Source organism: Haplochromis burtoni, unplaced genomic scaffold (assembly GCF_018398535.1).
Source record: "Haplochromis burtoni strain Fernald_Lab_line unplaced genomic scaffold, NCSU_Asbu1 Contig_103, whole genome shotgun sequence".
NCBI lineage: Eukaryota > Metazoa > Chordata > Actinopteri > Cichliformes > Cichlidae > Haplochromis > Haplochromis burtoni.
This window is the reverse complement of record NW_024582464.1, coordinates 463,592-483,895: the sequence shown is the minus strand read 5'-3', so window position 1 is coordinate 483,895 and position 20,304 is coordinate 463,592. Positions and strand designations below refer to the sequence as shown.

The 20,304-nt window shown below is 39.1% G+C and overlaps 1 protein-coding gene across 1 annotated transcript; it reads right to left on the bottom strand.

The window, feature by feature from the left end:
• Positions 1-5,109: 5,109 nt before the first annotated feature.
• ufl1 (UFM1-specific ligase 1) lies at positions 5,110-20,095 on the bottom strand. Its single transcript, XM_005931023.3, has 19 exons — positions 19,852-20,095; positions 19,521-19,666; positions 19,381-19,409; positions 19,170-19,267; positions 17,833-17,947; positions 17,425-17,555; positions 14,471-14,529; positions 14,090-14,236; positions 11,931-12,106; positions 11,639-11,818; positions 11,428-11,554; positions 9,766-9,888; positions 9,414-9,534; positions 9,162-9,328; positions 7,683-7,813; positions 7,495-7,575; positions 7,268-7,353; positions 7,003-7,183; positions 5,110-5,513 (listed from the first exon to the last, which is right to left on the bottom strand). The coding sequence occupies exons 1-19, from the start codon at positions 19,926-19,928 to the stop codon at positions 5,322-5,324; spliced, it is 2,367 nt and encodes a 788-aa protein (XP_005931085.1). The 5' UTR covers positions 19,929-20,095; the 3' UTR covers positions 5,110-5,321.
• Positions 20,096-20,304: the final 209 nt, after the last annotated feature.

Sequence of the window (20,304 nt, the reverse complement as noted above, 5' to 3'; positions counted from 1 at the left end):
TCTTCCTCCCAGGGATTCATTATGCAGGCTGCTGTGAGTAATGAGTGTGTCCAGAGCTTTGAAGCTCACTTTAATCATAGCACTGAAGACTATTACTAAGCAACAGGAACCTGCAGATGTCTCATGAGGAGGCATGGTGACAGCGGATGGATGTAGACGGGGATGTTCACCTAAGCAGATGAGAAGTCAAGGGGCCACTTGTGAATATCCTTCTGTGTGTACTGCTCTGGCATTATTTCAGCTGAGTGTCACTCTGTTGACAAACTAAACAGACTCCAGTTAAGTTGTGTGTTTTTTTTGCATTGAGGCAACTGTCATTGTGATTTGGCACTTTATAAATAAAATTGAATAAATTGTTTGTTAATCATTAAATAAAATCCTATTTCCAAACAAAGGGGAATGCCAGAGTGCAGTCTTCTGCTTATTTCCATCTGGCAACCTCAAGAACTGTGACTGTAAAGAATAAAGCTGCAGTTCCTCTAAAATACACATGAGGCATATTAAGTCCTCAGGGACTCGCAGGTTCATTGAAACAGCATTAAAAAGCATCTCTATGGTATCTATACATGATATGCATATATATCAGGAAAACAAGCTATGAATAATGATAAAATTGTAATGTTTTTTTCTAGAGAAAATGGCTCAAATTGACACAACTTGAATATAATTTGACAAATATGCAATGCTATTAAATTCGAGTTTTACATAGCAAATGCATATTTAAAAACTGTTGCAATTAAAAAAATGAAAATTATCAGTAATTCCGTAGATATCAGTAAACATCTGCTGTGTTTGCAGTGCAACATCAACCACAGCTAGGCTAGCTTTCAAATCTGCAAAGATGTAGGAAGAAAACAGACTGTAGATGGAGAGGCCATTGTGGAGTCTAGATACTATTAAGGGAGCAGTGTGGAACTTTCAACACTAAAGACTTTTATCAAGCAGCTAGCTCCATAAGAAAAATTTAGGGAAGGAAAATGGACAATTTATAAGATAAGCAATGCGGATGCAAGAACATTCTGAAACTGTTATGTTATGTTTTCTTGACATATGTTTATATGCCATGGTGCACTTCAACAGTACAATACAAGATTTTTTTTTAAAATTACATAGTAAAACCCGTATTACAATTACTATAATCAAAAATTAGGATTTTGTTGTAATTATAAAGTCTGTTACTAGTTGTACAACAAGATTTTGACTTTCTTAAATGGCTGGTATTTAATCATATTAAATATTAGAAAAATCACATCAAGTTGTTTTTACACATGTACTTATGCTACCTAACTTTTCATTTAGCATAAAGAATCTGTAAAAATGTATGAAATCTCAGGTGAATTAAAGTTACAAAACTATATTTTAATTATGGAGAAATTCTGTATTTTTATGTGATGTATTCTATTATTTTACAGCATTTATCTGGTGGCACAGCTACTAGGTTGTTGTATATTAATAGTTATTATTATTATTTTTACACTTTTCATTCTTTCTTTTGTTTCTTTTTCTTTTTTTCTAAAACTGTGTCAGCAACCTGCTAATCAAATTTGCAGGCGTTAGCTCTCATGATATTATCTTTTCAGGGGTCAAAGTGCATACAATGAGGCATTAAAATGTGGTCCAAAAACAGCTGGAATGACTGATGTTCAATTTTTTATATACAGTCTATGATTTTTTTTTTAACAATCACAAGTTTATTAATAGTTGAAATGTTGCATTTCTTCATTTTGTGTGTTTACATAAAGGCTATTGATTGAATTGGAAAGTGAATTTGAAAGTGACCCAAGCTCCTTTCTCACAGCCAATGTAAATACTTTAACATAAGGTAAAGCTGCTAATGGCTGTTGCTCACACCCACCTATGAATCCTACTGGGAAAACGTCCTGAGATTATCTTCTGGGAATCCTTTGCATGCTATATCCTCTTTGAAACACTGACACCTTAAATTAAAAATTCAGCGTTGGAAGGCTCAAGTCCTTCTCTTGTTGCCCTTGGTGACAGTCATGCAGCATCCAAATCATCCTGCAAGGGCAGAGCTGAAAGTTTATAAAAATAAAAGCCTGAACTGCTTAAGCAGTGATCTGTCAGCTCATGAATCAATATGTTCACTGAGATTGGTCGGTTAGATATTAGGAATGCTTGTGCATTGCTTTAGCAAACAGTTGTTGCTATGCACTGTCAGAGCTGCCTAGTGTTATAATCATCAGCACACGATGTACAAAGGTGTATTTGAGAGAGGCTTTTAGGGCTTTATGTAAACAACAACATTGATTTTATTGACAAGATAAACATGGATTACATGGACACTACGAGCAATTTACCCTATGAAACTGTGTGGGACTAACTGCTGTCATTTGAGGCAGTCCCACTGGGGCCAAATGTGATTAAAATTGATGCATTATGTTATTTCAAAAAATATTGAATTTTGCATTTACACGAATCAAGTTTTGTTGTTTAGGTTTTTGCCCATGACAGGATCTCCCAAAGCAAGGTTGTCCTAGTTGATGGGCCAGATTAACTGCAACTGGGAAGACCCGTATCATAGAACTACTGATGCCATCTTGCCAAGATTGGGGTTACTGGGGCAAGGCTCCAGAGAGGAGCACATTTTTTAATTCAGTTCTTTTTCAGTTCAATGTAATTTTATTTATATAGCACCAAAGTGTCATACAGCTCATATGTAAGGAATGTGGCAGGAGATATGCTAAATATAATGCCAAGTATGAAGTGTGAGCAACTCATTCATTCACATTCTCAACCAATTATCCAACTAGGATTGCAGGAGTGGCTTGACTTGGCTTCGCTATGAAGCGCCTTGAGGCAGTTGTTAATGTGATTTGGTGCTATATAGATAAAACTAAAAAAAAAATTGAATTGAATTAACCTCTTTTCACTTCCAATGAGTTTATACACAACTCTTACTATTAATCTCTGGCTCTCTTCCACAGTTTGTATTTTGTCTTGTTTCTAACTAACTAACTTGTTTCTAACTGTTAAAGGGAGTTTTCCCCTCCCATTGTCACTGACTCTTTGCTCATAGGTGTTCGCCTGATGGTTGGGGGTTTCTCTCTATTATTATTTTGTCTTTACCTTCCAATATAAAATGTTGCTTTGATTTTGTGCTATATATTGAATTGAATTGTTTGGCTCATATCAGTCTTCATTAAAGCTCACCTTTTCTTAGTATCTGTGGTGACTGAATTTTAACAGTTATATGCAGCCACTAATTGTTAATGGGATCCATTCATTGTCTATTTGCTCATTTAGTAACATTCGTTATACATTAAAAGTATAGTAAGGAAAGCATGAAATGGAAAATATGTCTTTCCCTCCAATGAAACATAAACACCTGATTATTTTTCTATTTAATTGGCTAATTAAGCATGAATACACAATCCATCCACCTATTAAGCCATCTTAGAAAGGGGTTGGATAGCGTGGGATTCTCTTATTTTAGAATAAAATTCCTCACTTGACATCTCTCCCTTGCCAAGCCCAGAGGCCTCCTTTCTCAGAAGATGTGTTTCCATGGCAATGTGGAGCATGTGCTTGTGTGTATGATGAGCTCACACATCCATGTCCTGCTCAGCAAACTCTTCTTCTGGCAAAACGGTGTGTCTGCCTCCACAAACTACAGATGGTGCAGCCACATGCCAGGCTTCCACTTTTTCTGTGGTGTTGCAAACATGAGAAAGTCAACAGCTCCACCTTTATGAGGATAAGCATCATCCCAACCTCCATATTGTCTTTAAATAGAGAGGAACGTTTTTTACATAAACTAGATTGAAAGAAAAAGAAATGCTCATCATATACAACAGGCAGACACTAGATGCCTTTCTTGATGTAATCCAGAAGGGGATTTGGATCTCTGGCTGGATTGAAAATCAGGCAGAATCAGGCTTAGGGAGGTGTAGCTGTTCACCACAACTAGTTGGTGGTGAGGGGAAAGAGAAGAAAGCGGAGAGCTCACCTTAATCTTAGACTTGGAGGCACTATTTTTTTTATCCCTTCTGCTTTGCAACTGGGTGCAAACTGCTGCAGTGTGACTCAAAAGTCACCCCTAGATGCATGCATGATCACAAGATCACTGAATCAGAAACCTCTTGCCTGGCTACACTAATAATGATATAAAAATTCACAAATTAGTGACAGAAGTCAGCCCTGGCGTAATACAATGCTATCCAGTACAGACTCTGATTTAGAAGCAGATTTATGAAGCATGCTCTGTTGTATAGTGACCAAAAAGAGACTATAACTCCTTATAGTCTTATAGTCAACATAGCCTTAACATTTAAGGAAAGCTCTTTTGATAATTGGGTGAAGGATGTGGAGTGGTGTGAACACATATGTTCAGCTTTTTTATGGTCTGGGTTAGTAATGGTTCTAATAAATTTCACTTCAGTTTTATTTCAATGGTGCCAAATCAAACCACCTGTCACCTCAAGGTGGGATGAAGGGAAAAAACATGTATATGCTGATTTTTTTTTAAAAAAAGAGCAGATTTGGTCAACCTCAAGTACAAAGGGAGCTCCAGGAAACTGCTTTATGTGTTTGGCCTGCAGAGAGCTCTGACCTTAACACCTCTGAGATGAAGTAGAATATAAGAAGCAAATGCCAGCAAGCAGATTTAAAATCCTGGGGTTAAGCTTGAAACCACTGGGATGGAGACTGTGACATCCGTGTGTGTAGTGTACTCAGTTTGGTTCCTGCAGTGCTCTTCCTTTCTTTTAGAACTGCATCAATATCACTCAAACGACTGTTTGCTGTTGGTGCCCCCAAGTGTTGAAACGCAGTATTATGCACTTTAGTGTAAGTTCACATAATGGTCACAAGACGGAGACAAACACACCTAATGCATCACTCTCAGACTCATCATGCAGACGTGGTACTGTCTTCATTGGCCAGTTATGCCCACATGTAATTTAAGCAGTTCAAAGCTCAGTTATGTTACATTTATGAAGCATGAAGAATGAGAACGAGGAATTTGCAGTACATGAGTACAAGCATTTAGTTCATTTACACCACTGTATTATCTGATGTTAAAAAAGGTCAGTAATAAAGTGTGAAGCCGAATGTTCTGCATTTGTGCTGGTCACAGAAGAAGCAACTCACTTGAGGAGGAGGAGAGCATTTAATACGCAAGTTAATCAGAACCTCACTGAGGACAATTGTGTTAAATTCATCATACACAGTGATTTCCTTCAATAATTTAAAATGATGCCCACATAGAGAAATCATAGAAAAATACAGGACCACCAGCTGATCTAGAAGCAGCACAGGTCTTTAACCCTGTGACATTCATTCCTCTTTATTTAACTGTTCAGTCAGTCCTCATTAACAGACGTCTTCCTCTGAGACAGCACCAGGTCCTTCACCTGCGGTGTAAGGGTCTGGACCTGAGCACGTGCGCTCCTCGCCTCCTCGTCCTGCTCCTCGTCATCCTCCTGCTTCTTGCTCTGGCTCACCAGCTGCTTCACCACCAGGCTCTGGTAGGTAGACAGCAGCTGCTGCTGCTCCTGCAACAAAATGCACACATTTCAGCTGCTTCACTCTCCTTGCAGCAGATGGAGACCACCGACAGCTGCTGCGCCTCAACACTACTTCAAGCGATCCTGAGATGAAGCTTTCAGACAGCACAATCACACGACGGGCATCGTAAAGCTAAACATTTACAGTGTTAATGGATTATGCACCTGTTTCTATATCCAATGAGAATCATATCAACTCCGGGAGGCATGGCTGTGTAATATAATATAACTGGACTGCGTTTCCCCTACACCAGGGGTCAGCAACCTTTGGACCCGGTTTCCACGCAAAAGAAAACACTGGGAGTCGCGAATACTTTTTGACATCTAAAATGAAGATAACACTGTATATATTGTTTTTTACCTTGATGCTTTGTGTGAACAACTAAGGTGTGTTGGTTATGAAATCCATGAAGTGCTACAGAGAAACTTACATTTTATTTATGTAATTAATGCATTTTGAACTCTTAAAGAAATATAACAGAAGGACAGACACCAACCTGAACTAAAGTGATCCAGCAAACAAACTGTTGTGAGCCGCCACCCTTATATCGCCTTTGGGCTTTTGGAGCCTTGACCTGTCTTTTAAAGAAATAATTGGAAAAAAGCACTATGCTGCTGAAAAATATATATTTACAAAATTCTGCCTAAATATGTATTTTACCAGGTTAATGTGTGTGGCGGGGCGTCGTCTGCAGCACCGCTGCAGGGGAGGCAGACGCACCTGAGCGGCACCCGCAATCACGCCTCCCCGCCTTAACGTCTGTGCTATCTATGCTGTTGTTGGTATGTGTCGGGCTGTGAGCTGAAAAGCTACAGCCGGCTGTATACGTACAGCAACCGTGTGTGAAAAGCATGTTCATGGAAACATCGTCGGGTCTGCCGTGATGTGTTTACATTGGGACTTCTGCTCCTAAGCCTCTGCGCACAGCGTCTGCTGTACGAAGTCACTTTCATCTTTACGCAGGACTGTAAGCTGTCATCTGTGAGGCGTGAGCGGTGTTTGTTTTTAACATAGTTCACGGTGGAGAATAGCTGCTGACATAATGTGGATCCGAAGATCCATAATTGGCCTACCTGGGGTTGAAAGTCTCGATAAATGCACAGCGTTTCGGTGGGTATATCGGCTTCCCCGAGTGTGACGCTTATTTTGAGCAATGAAAAAAATAATAGAATATAATTTTATTTTTATATTTCAATATTACAATAATCTTCCAATTTAGAACTACAAGTTAAAAAAGAACTAACATAAATAAAATACACTTCAGCTAAAGACTTCTAATTTATTTTCTCAAACTGCACGGAGCCGCATTATAAGGACTAAAGAGCCGCAGGTTGCCGACCTCTACCCTACACAGACGTGATGAAGGAGTGAGCAGACTGGTATATCTGATGATCCAGTTTCATTTTTTAAAACTGATGGATTGTGATGCAACACTTTTCCTTCCCATTCAAATCACGTTCAATCAGCTGTACATACTGCAGATATTCTCCCCGTGAGTGTGCTGATGATCTGAGGCACACAGCGGCCGGGGGCGTGCAGCATACAGTGCGTGCTGGCCTGAAACAGCAGCACGCTGGTCAGGTGGAGGACCAGAGCGGGATCCTCGGTATCCTTCAGCTGCTCAGTCAGGGCCTGGCGGTGCAGGAACAGGGCTTGTCTGCAAGACACGCATTCACACACTTCTAGACTCCATAAGTGGATCAGGGTGAAGAGTTTTGTGGCTCGAATGTGCTTCCACTACCTCTCTTTTTTCTTGTCTCCTTTCTTTAGCATGAATCCACAAACCTCAGCACAGGTATCCAAGTTAGTCACAAAGTCTTCAATGGACTGTAAACACAGAAAGCAAATCCACCTTATTTAAAATGTTATCCCTCAACCTTTCCCCAGATTAGCGATTTTCAAATTTCAAGGTATTAGCTGTCATTTTGCCCACAGTGCAACACTATTTTAGACAGGCATACTACTTACTTTGCCGTTCAGGGAGTTGTGCAGCTTCAAAAGAGGCCCTTTGGTCTCCTCTGACAGTTTGCCTAAAATCTTTAGTCTGACCTGCAGTACCAAATCGCATATTCAGTGTGAACCGTTGAATTCAGCTCCACAGATAATCGTAACACAGTTTGAGTTTCAGGTTGCCGAGAGGAGCGACAGACACAGACCTCGTTGGTGATGGTGCTGGGATTCTCCACGGACATCATCAGGTCAGCAGCCAGGAAGTTAACCAGGATGTTACTGACATCAGTGCACACGGTCTTCAGGATGTGCTTAGCGATGTGGGCCTGGGTATCATCTGCATGTATAAAAAACAAACATATAAATATTGCATGTAAAGCCTTTGAAATTTTGGATGATTCTACTCAGCCCTCACCATTTTTACAGTCATTTTCACCATGATACACACGTTTTATAGCCTAATCTCTCCAGTGAATTATGTCGGAGAGCTCCAACTTTAGCAGTTGTTCAGCTGCTTCTATTTTCTTTGCATTTAAGTGCACAATTCTCAATAAATAACTCACTACTCTTGCTGGGTGTAAAGCAAGGTCAATACACAAAACCTGTTATATTTCTTTTATGTTCCTCTAGAAATCCTGGAGATTTGGACAGTTTTGGATTGAAGTTCCCTTACATACTTAAATGTATTGGCTCTATTTTGAAGTAACAGATGAGTGTGTCATCACGTTTTCACATTCTAATTAAATTACCCCGATGTTGTGGCTGCCACTTAGTTTTGGATGTTTGTTCTTGTTTTTCATCTGTTAATATCACAAGATTGTGTCTCACTATGAGGTTTTTATCAGAGCTTTACTAAAAAACAACATTTGCTCATTTGTCACTGTTTAATCCAAAAGTGGAAATCCAACCCAATGTGTGTGATGTTCAAAGAGGAGGTAATATCTGGTATTAGTTACAGGGTTTAATACTACAATGCCAGATATTTTTTTCAAAATAATCCTTATGTATCTTACATTGGGCCTCGGTGCCGCTTTTGACTTCACTCTCTTCTAACCTTTAACATCCACTAGCCCATCTGTGGTCTGCTGTGGGTTTAGGGCTGGTGCTTTTAGCCACACACTATATAAACTGACTTTGAGAAACTAGAAGATATTGTTTGTGTTGTAACTTAGCCATTACAATTTTTCTCTTAAAAGCTTTTTGACAGCTTAGCTGTTGATGCAGCAACGAGCTCCTTCTTCTGAATGACTGCCCTCCAGGTGGGTGGAGCTTCTGTGCTCACAGTCAGAGCTGTGCTCCTGAGACTTTCACATCATCACTTTCTTTGGCATCACAGAGCCAAGAGTACAAAAACTGTCTCTGAGCATTGGGTACGCTCTGAAGCCTAATGCTCGTTTCCCTCGACATATATATGAAAATAAAGCAAAGGATGCTAGCTTCCTCGAGTAGGACTTGTCTTTCACGGGTAAACATTTGATTCATACAGAAGAACAAATGTCAGAACATGAACCCTGACATGATCAGTTAATCCAGTGTAACAGATCTATTACAAATACAGTGATCTGCCAAACAGTAAGGGTAAAATCTGGACCTTGTGAACCCCGCCTCCTCTCTCGTCTCCTGTCAGGATGCGAGAGATGAAGATGGTCCTGCTTCTGATTTCCAATACATGGAACATGACTTACCCGAGAAGAACTTGGTGCCTTTTTCAAATAGTCGGATATTGTTGTACAGGTTGGTGATCTCTTCCTGCAGATCCTTCATGCTCTTCTTCTTGTTGGCCCCTGATGGAGAGCTGGTGGAGGACATGAACACTGTCCGCAGCACTTCCTGGTAGGCTTTAGTCAGAGGCCTGCAGGGACATTAACAGAAGGTGAATGAAGGGATTGTTGGCAGCTCTGAGAAAAGGGAACTTCAGAAAGAGATGTGTCTGTTACCTGACTAACTGCTCTGCCAACTCAGACAGGATTTCTTCAGGGCAGTCACTCACTCGTTCCTCTAAAACGGCTACAATTGCCTCCTGGGCCATAAAGGGGGTTTCAGTCTGTCTGCTGCGATCTTGGCAAAGGTAAAACACAAGCTAATTAGTCTCCCTGGAATCCTACAGTTACCTTTGTCTTCCATGTAGAAAAATTAAAAAAAAAAAAAAGCTTAATGACCCAGGAGATTCCTCGTAAAGCAGCCATTAAGCTCTTATTACAGTAAAAAGCCTCAGTGAGCAGGCTTAATGTGCAGATGGAGACCGTATTTCCCTGAGAACATAAAATGTCTTTGTGACGGCTGACATACTTTGTTGAGAAGGTCCAGTTTCCTCATCGCTGTCTTCATCTTTCCGCCCTTTCTTCTTGGTTTTACGAATCCGGATCTCTCTGGCATTGCCTCCTCCACCTGCTTTCACACTGCCACTGCCCTCTGGAAGACAAACAGTAAACAGATCCCAGTCAGTCTGAGAAAACTCAACTTCTTAAAGTCAGCAAACACTGACTTGCCACATTGCAGATGTCTTTATTTTCACTGCTCTAGTATCACTTTAAGATAACCAGTCTATTATTTTTCCTGTCTTTGTCCTACGGGTCATTGTAGGGTAGATGTTGGCAGGTGGCGATGCCGTCTACTCCAAACGTTACAGAGCTGGTATAAAAATAGCACAAGCAACATTTGCATAAAGCTGTGTTGGACAACAAAACACACACATTGGGCCTCATTCATTAATATGCATGCAGAAATGATCCTGCTCGCTACCTACAATCTGCAATCTGCCACACCCCCATTTCACTGGGACATGTTTTATTGGTGAGGATGTTCTAAGAGAGACAACTGCAATACAAATGCAAACATCAGGAGAATCTCTATAAGAATGACGGTTAACTGTGAGGCAAATCTTTCAAATAAAAAAAACAAAACAAAAAACATATACGTCACATTTTAGATTTCAGAATTTCAGATGAACAAACAAAGATTAACATTAGACAAAACCTGCGTAAACGGAAAATACAGGTTTTTACTGATGACGTCATTCATTAAGAAGCTATCCACACCTGCTTGTCCCTGTGTGAAAAACTGCTGCCTTAGACTAATAACTGGTTGTACCATCCTTGGCAGCAAGATCTGCAATCGAGTGTTTGTAATAACTGGCAATGAGTCTCTCGCATCGCTGTGGAGGAAATTTGGCTCACTCTTCTTTGCAGAATTATTTCAATTCAGTTCCACTGAAGGGGTTTTGAGCATGAGCGGCCGTTTAAGGTCATGGCAAAGCATCTCAATCAGTTCTGGGTCCACTCCAAAAAATAATCTGATGATATTTGATGATTGTTTAAGTCCAAGTTTGTAAAAAAAAATAAATAAAAAAAGAAATATTGGTGAGTTTTCTTGTAGATTTATCACTACGGGCACCTTATTGAATCCCTCTCGTCTCATCGTTCTGGTTTCTGGAAGCAGCTCTGACTGCTTTACATAAATAAAGGAGTCGCTTTACTCTTTGCTGCGCCGTCATTACACAAGAAGCCACTGACAGTATTGTCCTAAACGATAGGTGACACGGCAACCATAAAAATGGCCTAAGACCCACGTCCCTGAGCTTTGGGCCATTCTAATTGTTGCAAAGGCAAAGTGAAAAAAGTCTTTACTTGATCAAAAGAAATGAACAGATATTCCTCTCATTCAATTTCTTTTACCCACTTTCAGCTTTTTGCAAACAGAAACGGAAACATTTTTCTGCAAATTAAAACAGAAAAAATGATTTCATGTAAGACATCAATCATTAGACTCACTCATACATCATTACCTTAGAGAGCTTTGAGGACACATGTTGGACACTAAGAACCAAAATAAACTCCTGGGATTTCTCACCATTGTCAGTCTCCCTCACAAAATGCCAAAGGGACTAAAAACTATATGAATAAAAATAATAAAACAAAAACAGTGGGAGTTTGTGAGATAGGTTTCACAAACCTGCTGCCTTCTTCCTGCGCTCCGCTTCTCTCTTCTCCTTCTTAGAAGGTGCGGTGCTCTCAGTCAGGATAGATGCTTGCTTCAGATCCTCTTCAGTTATCAAAAACACTGGATTGCTCTTAACTTCCTGAAAAGCACACAAAATCTAGTTCCACCTTTGGACAGAGCATATACATATACATGTAAAACCGGGTGTCAAAGGAATCTCTACCTTCTGAGCTTTCTGCTGCATGGCCTCATCAAATAAAGAGAGGCAGTTGCTGATGAACTTCTCACTGACAACCACGGTGCCCCCCAAGATTCTGGCAGACGATTGGATGTTAGTGTTTCTCATAGCTTGGTTAATCAGTATCCCAATGTCCTCAGTCGACAGGCAGCTGGGCAGAACTGGCTAAAGCAGCCCAGACAGAAGAGGATAAGAAACAGAAATCTAAAAACAAAAAAAACAAACAAAAACGATGCAACTCCTCTAATATCATCAATTTAAAGGTTAAAGAGCTGACCTGGAGGTCAGTCCAAGTGGCGGAATTGACAGCTTCCTCCACAGAGGCCTCCACCTGGTCGACCAGAGCTTGGCCCACACAGGCTGCTCTGAGGAACAGCAGCTTATTAGACTTGAAGCGCTTCTTTATGTAGCTGGATGGGTCGGGAATCCCCAGTCTAACCAAAGCATCAAACTCTGTGGGATAACGATGTCATCAGTTCATATAGTATAGCAGTTTATTTAATAACCCTGAGCGTAGGGCTGCTCGATTATGGCAAAAATGAGAATCACGATTATTTTCACTGAAATTGAGATCTCGATTATTTGACGATATTTATTTAACCCTTTAAGACCTACTATGGAACCAAGTCCGCCAGAGGTTATATTATTTTTTTTATATGTTGTAGTGCCATTTGTGGGAGCATTTCAAGTTGCTATACAACTGTTATAGCCCATATTTTAATAATATGTGTGCATTAAGTCCATAGTAACTACATTAATTGCAAAAAAGTGCAATAAACTACAAAAAAATTGAAAATCGTTTTTGTTTTGTTTTTTTACATATATTTCTACTTGGAGAAATTTAAGAGGTTTATCCCTCAAAACTTTAAATACAAAAAAGTTGCAAAAAATAGTTTACAACAACAGGAAATTTATTTTGAAATTATGAAATGTTCATAAAGATGATTTTTCTATGGTTGATGTCATCTCTTCTGCTTAGGTTTCTACAAAACTCACAGCATGTGACTGATGTAAAGTAACTGAAATCAGCTGAACCCCAAAAATATAGTAAAATGCAACATAAACATGAATGCAGCAGGAATGTTAATCGATACCACAGTCCCATATCTGTAACACTCTGACTTGGGAAAGTAATTTTTTTACTGTTCCCTTTAGTAGTTACCACACCAACCCTCTACATGTCCACCACTGTTTATTCTTAGTTAACCCCCTTTGCCATGTGTGGGTAGCAGCTCTGCTTGCCTTTCTGTAACAGTTCTTGCATGCCACTGCTGCAAAGTGCCAGGTGTCGCTGAAAAGCAAATGTTACTACCTTTTCATGATTACTGAGGGCACAAATGGGAACCTCAGTGTCCTATTTCACAGTTTTGCATGATGCGGATCTGCACCAAAACACGACTGCATCTTCCTTTACCCATGGTCCACTGAGGCACTGAGTTCTTTGAAATTCATTGTTTTTTTTTCCCTCCTTGTTTTTAGAAATGTAACCTTGCTTACAAAATGACAGAACCGACAAACACATTGATCACCTGCCTCTACAATGGCTCTTGCCTCAGAGGAAAAATTGAGTTTTTAATCATTGTCATTTTTCATCTAGTACACACAAGATAATAACTTCTGTGCCCAAGATAAAAGAAAATATTTGAGACAGTCACAGCTCAGTATAACTGCTTATCTCAAGTCCCCAAAGTAGGAAGTAGGAGAAACTAACAACAGTAATAAAGAAAATTTAAAAACAAAAACAAAACACACCTCACTGTTTTTAGGGTAATAACTGTGCAACAACCAAATAACCAACAACTCCCTAAAATTTTTAAACTGAAAGAGTTTCAAATATTTCAGCCCTGCTGTCAAAGATCCTCAAAAACTCAGTCTTACACTGAATCTCTTGTCATTTTTAACAAACATAGGAAATACTGTCTTTCCCCTCAATCCCCAACCATCTGCATAGACGGCTACTACTCTCTGAGCCTGGGTCTGCTGAATGATCTACCTGTTAAAGGGCACTCCTGCCAATCCATCACCAAGTGTTTGCTCGCAGGGACTGCCTGATTCTTTGAGTTCTCTCTCTAACATTGTAGAGTCTAAACCTTACTGCAGAATGTGCTTCGAGGTAATTGTTATTGTGAATGGATGCCAGTAACACTGAAACCGAAACTGGAGTTGATCTGAGGTTTTAGGAATTTAAAAAAAAAATCATTTTTCTAGTCATCTTCTCATGAGTGATCAAAGTAGTCTTGTGGGTATACCTCTACTCCAAGTATGGCTGACAGGACTTTGAAATTAGACGGCAAAACAGCCACTTTTTTTTTTCTTCTTTTCTTTCTTGTGGATCAGAAGATAAAAAAGCTCAAACATTCTGAATGAGACAGCTAGCTAACTAGAAAAAGCCTTAGGGTATTTTTGATCACCGACATCAAGTTTAACAACACCTACCTAAATATCCATTTTGCTGGAGAAAAGAATCCACCCAGGCATTTTGTGTTTTGGTGTAGATATCAGGGATATACACAGCCTTGTCCTGCCGCCCCCCAACCACGCTTCCTTTCAGACGCCCGATATTCACCAACTCCTCCAAGACAGCTGAACCACAAAAAATACAATATCATAATACGCCCTGTAAAGTATTAAACAATGACAATAGAGGACTGTTTGTCTAATGTTTAACATTAGACAAAGTTGAAAACGATTAAAAACAAACATAAATATCATACAAGTTTAAAAAAAAAAGAAGAAGAAAAAAAAAAAAGACTAGTACACACATGAAACCAAAGAGCTTAACAGGTTAACTTAAATGATGTAGCAGCTGGTCCTTACAGTACAGAAGGTGTTCCTGAAATCCAAATGCTCCAATCATACTGCTGACAGGTGTTGGCCTATAGAAAAAGCAAAACAGCAGGAATTATAAGAAAGTGCCAACGAATACAGCTGTTGAAGACAGCGGGGTCTCATGTGAGAACATTTATTTTTTCACATCTGTTAGACGTGAAGATCAGTTATTATTAATCTTTGACTTTCTCTTATGTATGTCTTTTATCGCGTCTCCCTACACCTTACCTCCAACCGGTCACAGCAGATAGCTGCCCCTCCCTGAGCCTGATTCTGGTGGAGGTTTCTTCCTGTTAAATGGGAGTTTTTCATTCCCACTGTCGTCAGGTGGTCTAATTGATGGCGTTTTCTCTCTATTAACATAGGGTCTTTACTTTACAATATAAAGCACCAGTACTGAGGTGACAGTACTTGTAATTTACACTGAATATAGTTATATGGTAGCACTTATATCCTTAAACAGCCATATAGGCTAGCTTTATGGCTCTCTCTGTGGCAAACACTAGCTTCCAAAAATGCTAAAAACCTGTAGCAGAGAACGAAACACTGAACAGTAAAGTGTTTTTACTAAATCACAGATGGCTTTCACAGTTCCATGAAAGTCATGGAGATTGTTAAAGCCAATGTGGTATTACAGAGTCAGGGTGTTCACTTTGTGTTCCTTGCTCGTTTAAAGTACATGTTCATCCTTCTCACACAATCTGCTGTTATCTGTCCTCGTTTCTCTCCATAGCAACACAAGTAGCCTACACCTCATCACCTCTGTTTCCTTCACCTACATGTCTATGGGGACATTCTCTATCACTTCATCCAACCCAATCAAGAATTCCTCTCCCTTTTCTATCTGATGCCCAACCTGTGGGGATGCACTGACAACATTCAGCACCATGCCTTTAGTCTTTATTAGCTTTAGATTAGCGAATGTAGTAAAATTAGGAAAACTTCACGCGTTTTAATTTCTCAGCTATATTGCACCGGTGCAGCCTTATGGGTTTCATATCTGCCTGATTATATATCATCATTAGAAACACAACTGTTGTAGATGCTGCTTGTGACCAATAGGTTACACAGTAATTTAAATGAGAAAAATAATCATAGTGTGCATAAAATATTTGCACTATTGCACAGTGAGGAGTCTCTAACAAGGTTAAATGTATGTATATTTGATTTTATGAACTTCTCAAATGTTCATGGGATATTTTGCCTCGGTACCCTGTTCTCTGGATTGCCCATTAATCTTTAAATTTAACCGAAGGGCTTCGTTTAAGAACCAAGCAGTGAAAGAGAAACAGATACCATTTTCTTAATACTATTCATGTAAAGTCTTACTTTAACAACAAACTGAACGTTACTATGAATTCACTCACTATCACCAACACTGGAATGATCTTTAAAGCAGCTACTCACTCACTGCATTTTTTGGTGTCAAAGCTTCACTAAGTATACACAGGGGAACCATAATGTAAAAAAACTCAATATGACAGAACATGCAAAACATTTTAGCTACCATCTGTCAACCTGCTGGGATTAGGGCTGCTCAATTAATCGAATTTTAATCACGATTACGATCTGGGCTTTCAACGATCATTAAAAATGACTGAGCCGATTATTAGCCCCTCCCTCATTTATCCGCGACACCTTAAAGGCCGGTCCGTGAAAATCTTGTCGGGCATAAACCGGTCCGTGGCGCAAAAAAGGTTGGAGACCGCTGATTAAGAGGACCCGAGGGAAGCTCGGAAAGCTAAGCAGAAGTTATTTGGAGAGTGACTGCCGTTGGTTGAAAAGAGAGTTTAAAAAAAAAAAACTTCAGTGGTGTTGCACACTATTTTATATTATTTTTTAAAGTCATTGTTAACCCTTTAAAGCCGGTCAGAGGAGAACGCTCCGTTTTGCGTAACTATTTTTAAATCCCTGTAGAACCTGAACCGTGTAAGCTAGCTCAATAATTTGTTTTGCATATGAAACCGGAGGAGTTGTACATCTGATGCCATCAGCTTGTCCTCGGTCACGGTTTCGTTCCACATATAGCTTTGCAAAAATTGCATAAAAAGCGCTTGCAGGAACAAAAACATAATATTCCAGAAACACGCTTTGCCGTTCCTATCAGCTGTTCGTAACACTTCCCACAGTGAAATGATGCACATGCTGTTTTCTTTGCAAATTTGCATCATAGGATTGTTTTTTGTTTTTCCTGCAGTATATAAAAATTGCTGTATCTCCAAAATAAAACTATGAAGACACTCAAAATAAATTTCCTGTGGTGGGAAACTATTTTTTGCAACTTTATTGTATTTAAAGTTTTGAGGGATAAGCCTCTTAAATTTCTCCAAGTAGAAATATATGTAAACAAAACAAAAGCGATTTTCAATTTTTTTTGTAGTTTATTGCACTTTTTTGCAATTTATGTAATTACTATGGACTTAATGCATACATATTATTAAAATATGGGCTATAACAGTTGTATTGATGTATAGCAACTTGAAATGCTCCCACAAATGGCACTACAGCATGTAAAAAAAAAAAAAAGCTCTGGTGGACTTGGTTCTATAGTAGGTCTTAAAGGGTTAAATAAATATCGTCAAATAATCGTGATCTCAATTTCAGTGAAAATAATCGTGATTATCATTTTTGCCATAATCGAGCAGCCCTAGCTGGGATGCTGCAACACAAACACAGCTCAAAATAATGTCCTGCAGACAGAAATCCTTCATAGCATCTTGAGCTATCCCACACAAACAGCTTAACCTTGCTTAGCATCAAAGAACTGTTTCTATAGTTTCTTTAATAACCTTGTTTCATTTAGTTAAATTTTTTAACTGACTTGCTTTTCGGTACACACAAGAAATGCTGAGACAGGTATGGACATATCAAAATCTGTACATCTGCAGAAGAAAAACAAAAAACAAGCCATAATAAATATTTAGCCTTTTTGCAATATTTACCTTGTGACTGCACTGAAGAGCCCTTGTATTCTAGCTTTGTGGCGAGCAACAAAAGCCGGGGTAAATATGACACCTCTGTTGTACTGGTCCATTTCTCCTTGGATAATCTTCCCAAGACGCTTCGACAACTCCTAAAATATGGATCAGAAACCCACGGGTTTTTTTTTTACTAACAAAGAAACAACGTGTCAAAACAAGCTGAGACCACAAAGAAGACTAAACCATTTAAAAACACAGACGGCACAACACATTGCTTAACTCATTCAGTGCCATTGACGTCTATAGCCGTCAATTGTAGTGAATGAGTCAATGGGTTTAACTCATTCACTGTCAATGGCTGGCAGTGAATGAGTTAATTTAATGACCAGATTTCTTATTGGATTAAAAGGCACGTAAAAACTGGCTCACCTCAGTTAAGAAATCTCCTGGGAGGTCATAGCTTTTACACAGCTCTGCAATACTGATCATACCAGCCTCCTGCAGTTTGTCATTCACCTCCTCGGCCAAATGGTCCAGGTATGTGCTGCAGATGACAAAACATGAGCAGTATAATCACAACACCTCACTCTCATTTAACCTGTTCAGACTTGACCCTTATATACTATACTTTTGTAAATACTTCTGTGCAGAAATGAGACTTAACTAAACCTTTAATGTGAAAAAAATATATTTAATTTATTGAATAAGACTTTGAATAGAATATAAAATTTAATAAGATAAAAATTTTACCCTCTTTGAAGTCATTTAAGGAGTTTCCCTTCAAATCTGATTGATTTGCTTTTATGTAGAAATGAACTAAGAATGAAATTTGGTGACAGGCAACATTTCATTATTTATGGGCCCTATGTTCCTACAGGGATACAAATGAATCCGAATTATAAAAATAACTGAACTGTTTTAAAGTCTTTTGGTTCTTAATCAAATTAATTGTGAACCTTTAGCTAGCACAAAACTGATGTGCACAAGTAAACACAGGTCAGCATCAACTTATTTGCAGACAGCCCAATAACAGTTAAAGCTTCCTTTATTGCCTCCTTCAGCAGAAGACAAACTGGAGCATTCTTTATGAAAGGAAAGGACATAATGCCATCCCACAATTCACAGCGAAGCACCATCTGGGCAATCACGAAAACGATCAACATAATAGACGAGTGACACAGATTGTGTCAATATTAATTATACGTTTGTTTTCCGTGCCATACCCTGCTGATGTGTTTTGAACCTTCAGCAACAGCCTAAGTTAAACCCACAGTCAAATTATGAACATTAATTTGTTATAGAAAAACTGGCTCTCTAAAGCTCACTAAAGCTCTCTAAATCAAGATCATCCTACACTGAAATGACAAAAGTCTAAAGTTTATCAAAATAAAGTTTGCATCGTTTATGTCTGTAGCTGCACTGTTGGCCTTTAGAATTATCATTAATTTTACCTCAAAAGCTTCAGTTTTGTAAAAAGAGTTAACAAGTGCAATAGGCTAATGAGATGGAGCTTAACTATTATAATTAGCTAACTTAAGTGTTATAGCTTTTTCTCTGGATCCTATAGACCTAAATATCTTGTAGCATATATCGAGAAACACTGGGCATGTGTGAAATGAGTGCATAGAGTCTAAAGTGTTGGCTGATAACTTAGTATTTTGCTCTTTCATGCAAATATGTAACTTAGCTCACAAAACCCATTATAGTGCTGTCCATAGTGTGACTTTATGGTAGCCATTTTTATACAGTATAGACCTAATACTCACTCATCAATCAGCTGTCCCAGTACAAGCTGAACCCCTTTATCAGACTTTGCAATTTCATTTGCTCTGTTTTCAACATGGACCCAGTCCACATTGATAATCTGAAAGGAACAACATCATGAAAACATTCATAAAACATCTGACCCAAATTTGAATGAACAAACTGTATATCTCATCTAGAGGACGCAGGACGAAACACAGCGTTAACACACACCTGCTGGAGGTCCACAATGTTGATTCTCCCTGTAATACAGAATGAAAGCACTTAGTTTCTGTCACAATCTACAATTCTGAACATGTCACAGGGACAATGTGACAATGCTGCATCTCATTTCTTAAACTTCTGTATCACACCTCCGTGCACGTAGAGTTCATCTCGGATCTCCCTGCTGATCTGAGCTGGGGTGACATACTCTTTACCATCCAGTGTGTGCACCACATCCAGCTTCTTGTCTTGGACTAGTTTTGCAATTATTTCAATGCAATTTCTTTCCGACAGCCTGGGGAAAAGTTTACACAAGTGCCGTAAAGGACAGTGTAGGATACATTTATTATTGTGTTTGTTTTAGTCACAACAGTTGTTACAAGAGAAGCCACAATCTTCATCTAATAGCGTTACTTTTAAATCAACTTTAATGACAGCTGGGATTAGCTTTGATGCTATCACCCGTTCAGTTGCGTTTACCTTTGCACTGTGTCAGCAAACTGCGCTCTCTGGAAGTCTGCGGCAAGCCGGCGAATCTCTTCCCAGTCATCCGCCATTACTGTGAGTTTTTGAGTTCGCAAAACCAGCCTGTAAAACAGCTACTTTCAGTGTTCAGTGTCTGCTAGCTGTTTGTTAGCTAACGGAACAGCTCAGACACACGTCAACATATAATAACGCGCTACAGCGAGCCAGAAGGGACAAAGCTTCTCCTCCGACTTTTCGCCCACAAGTCACGTAGAGCAAGAACAAGCAGAGCGTCTGCTTTATGTTGAGAGAAAACCGTCGATATGATTCAAACTAAGATTTAGAAATGTGTACAATAATTTGTGTCTAATTATACAGACAAATTTTTTCCAATTCACACACAAATACAAATAGATTAGAACATACAAAGACTTATAAAAGCATTTTGTAAAAGCTATACTTCAAAAT

Coding starts and splice junctions, on each gene's coding strand:
- ufl1 (XM_005931023.3), bottom strand. CDS start 19,928: ATGGCGGATGACTGGGAAGAGATTCGCCGGCTTGCCGCAGACTTCCAG. Junction 17,948..19,169: donor CTGGGACAGCTGATTGATGA/GTGAGTATTAGG, acceptor TGTCATCTGCAG/CACATACCTGGACCATTTGG. Junction 7,814..9,161: donor AGGCACCAAGTTCTTCTCGG/GTAAGTCATGTT, acceptor TTATACATGCAG/ATGATACCCAGGCCCACATC.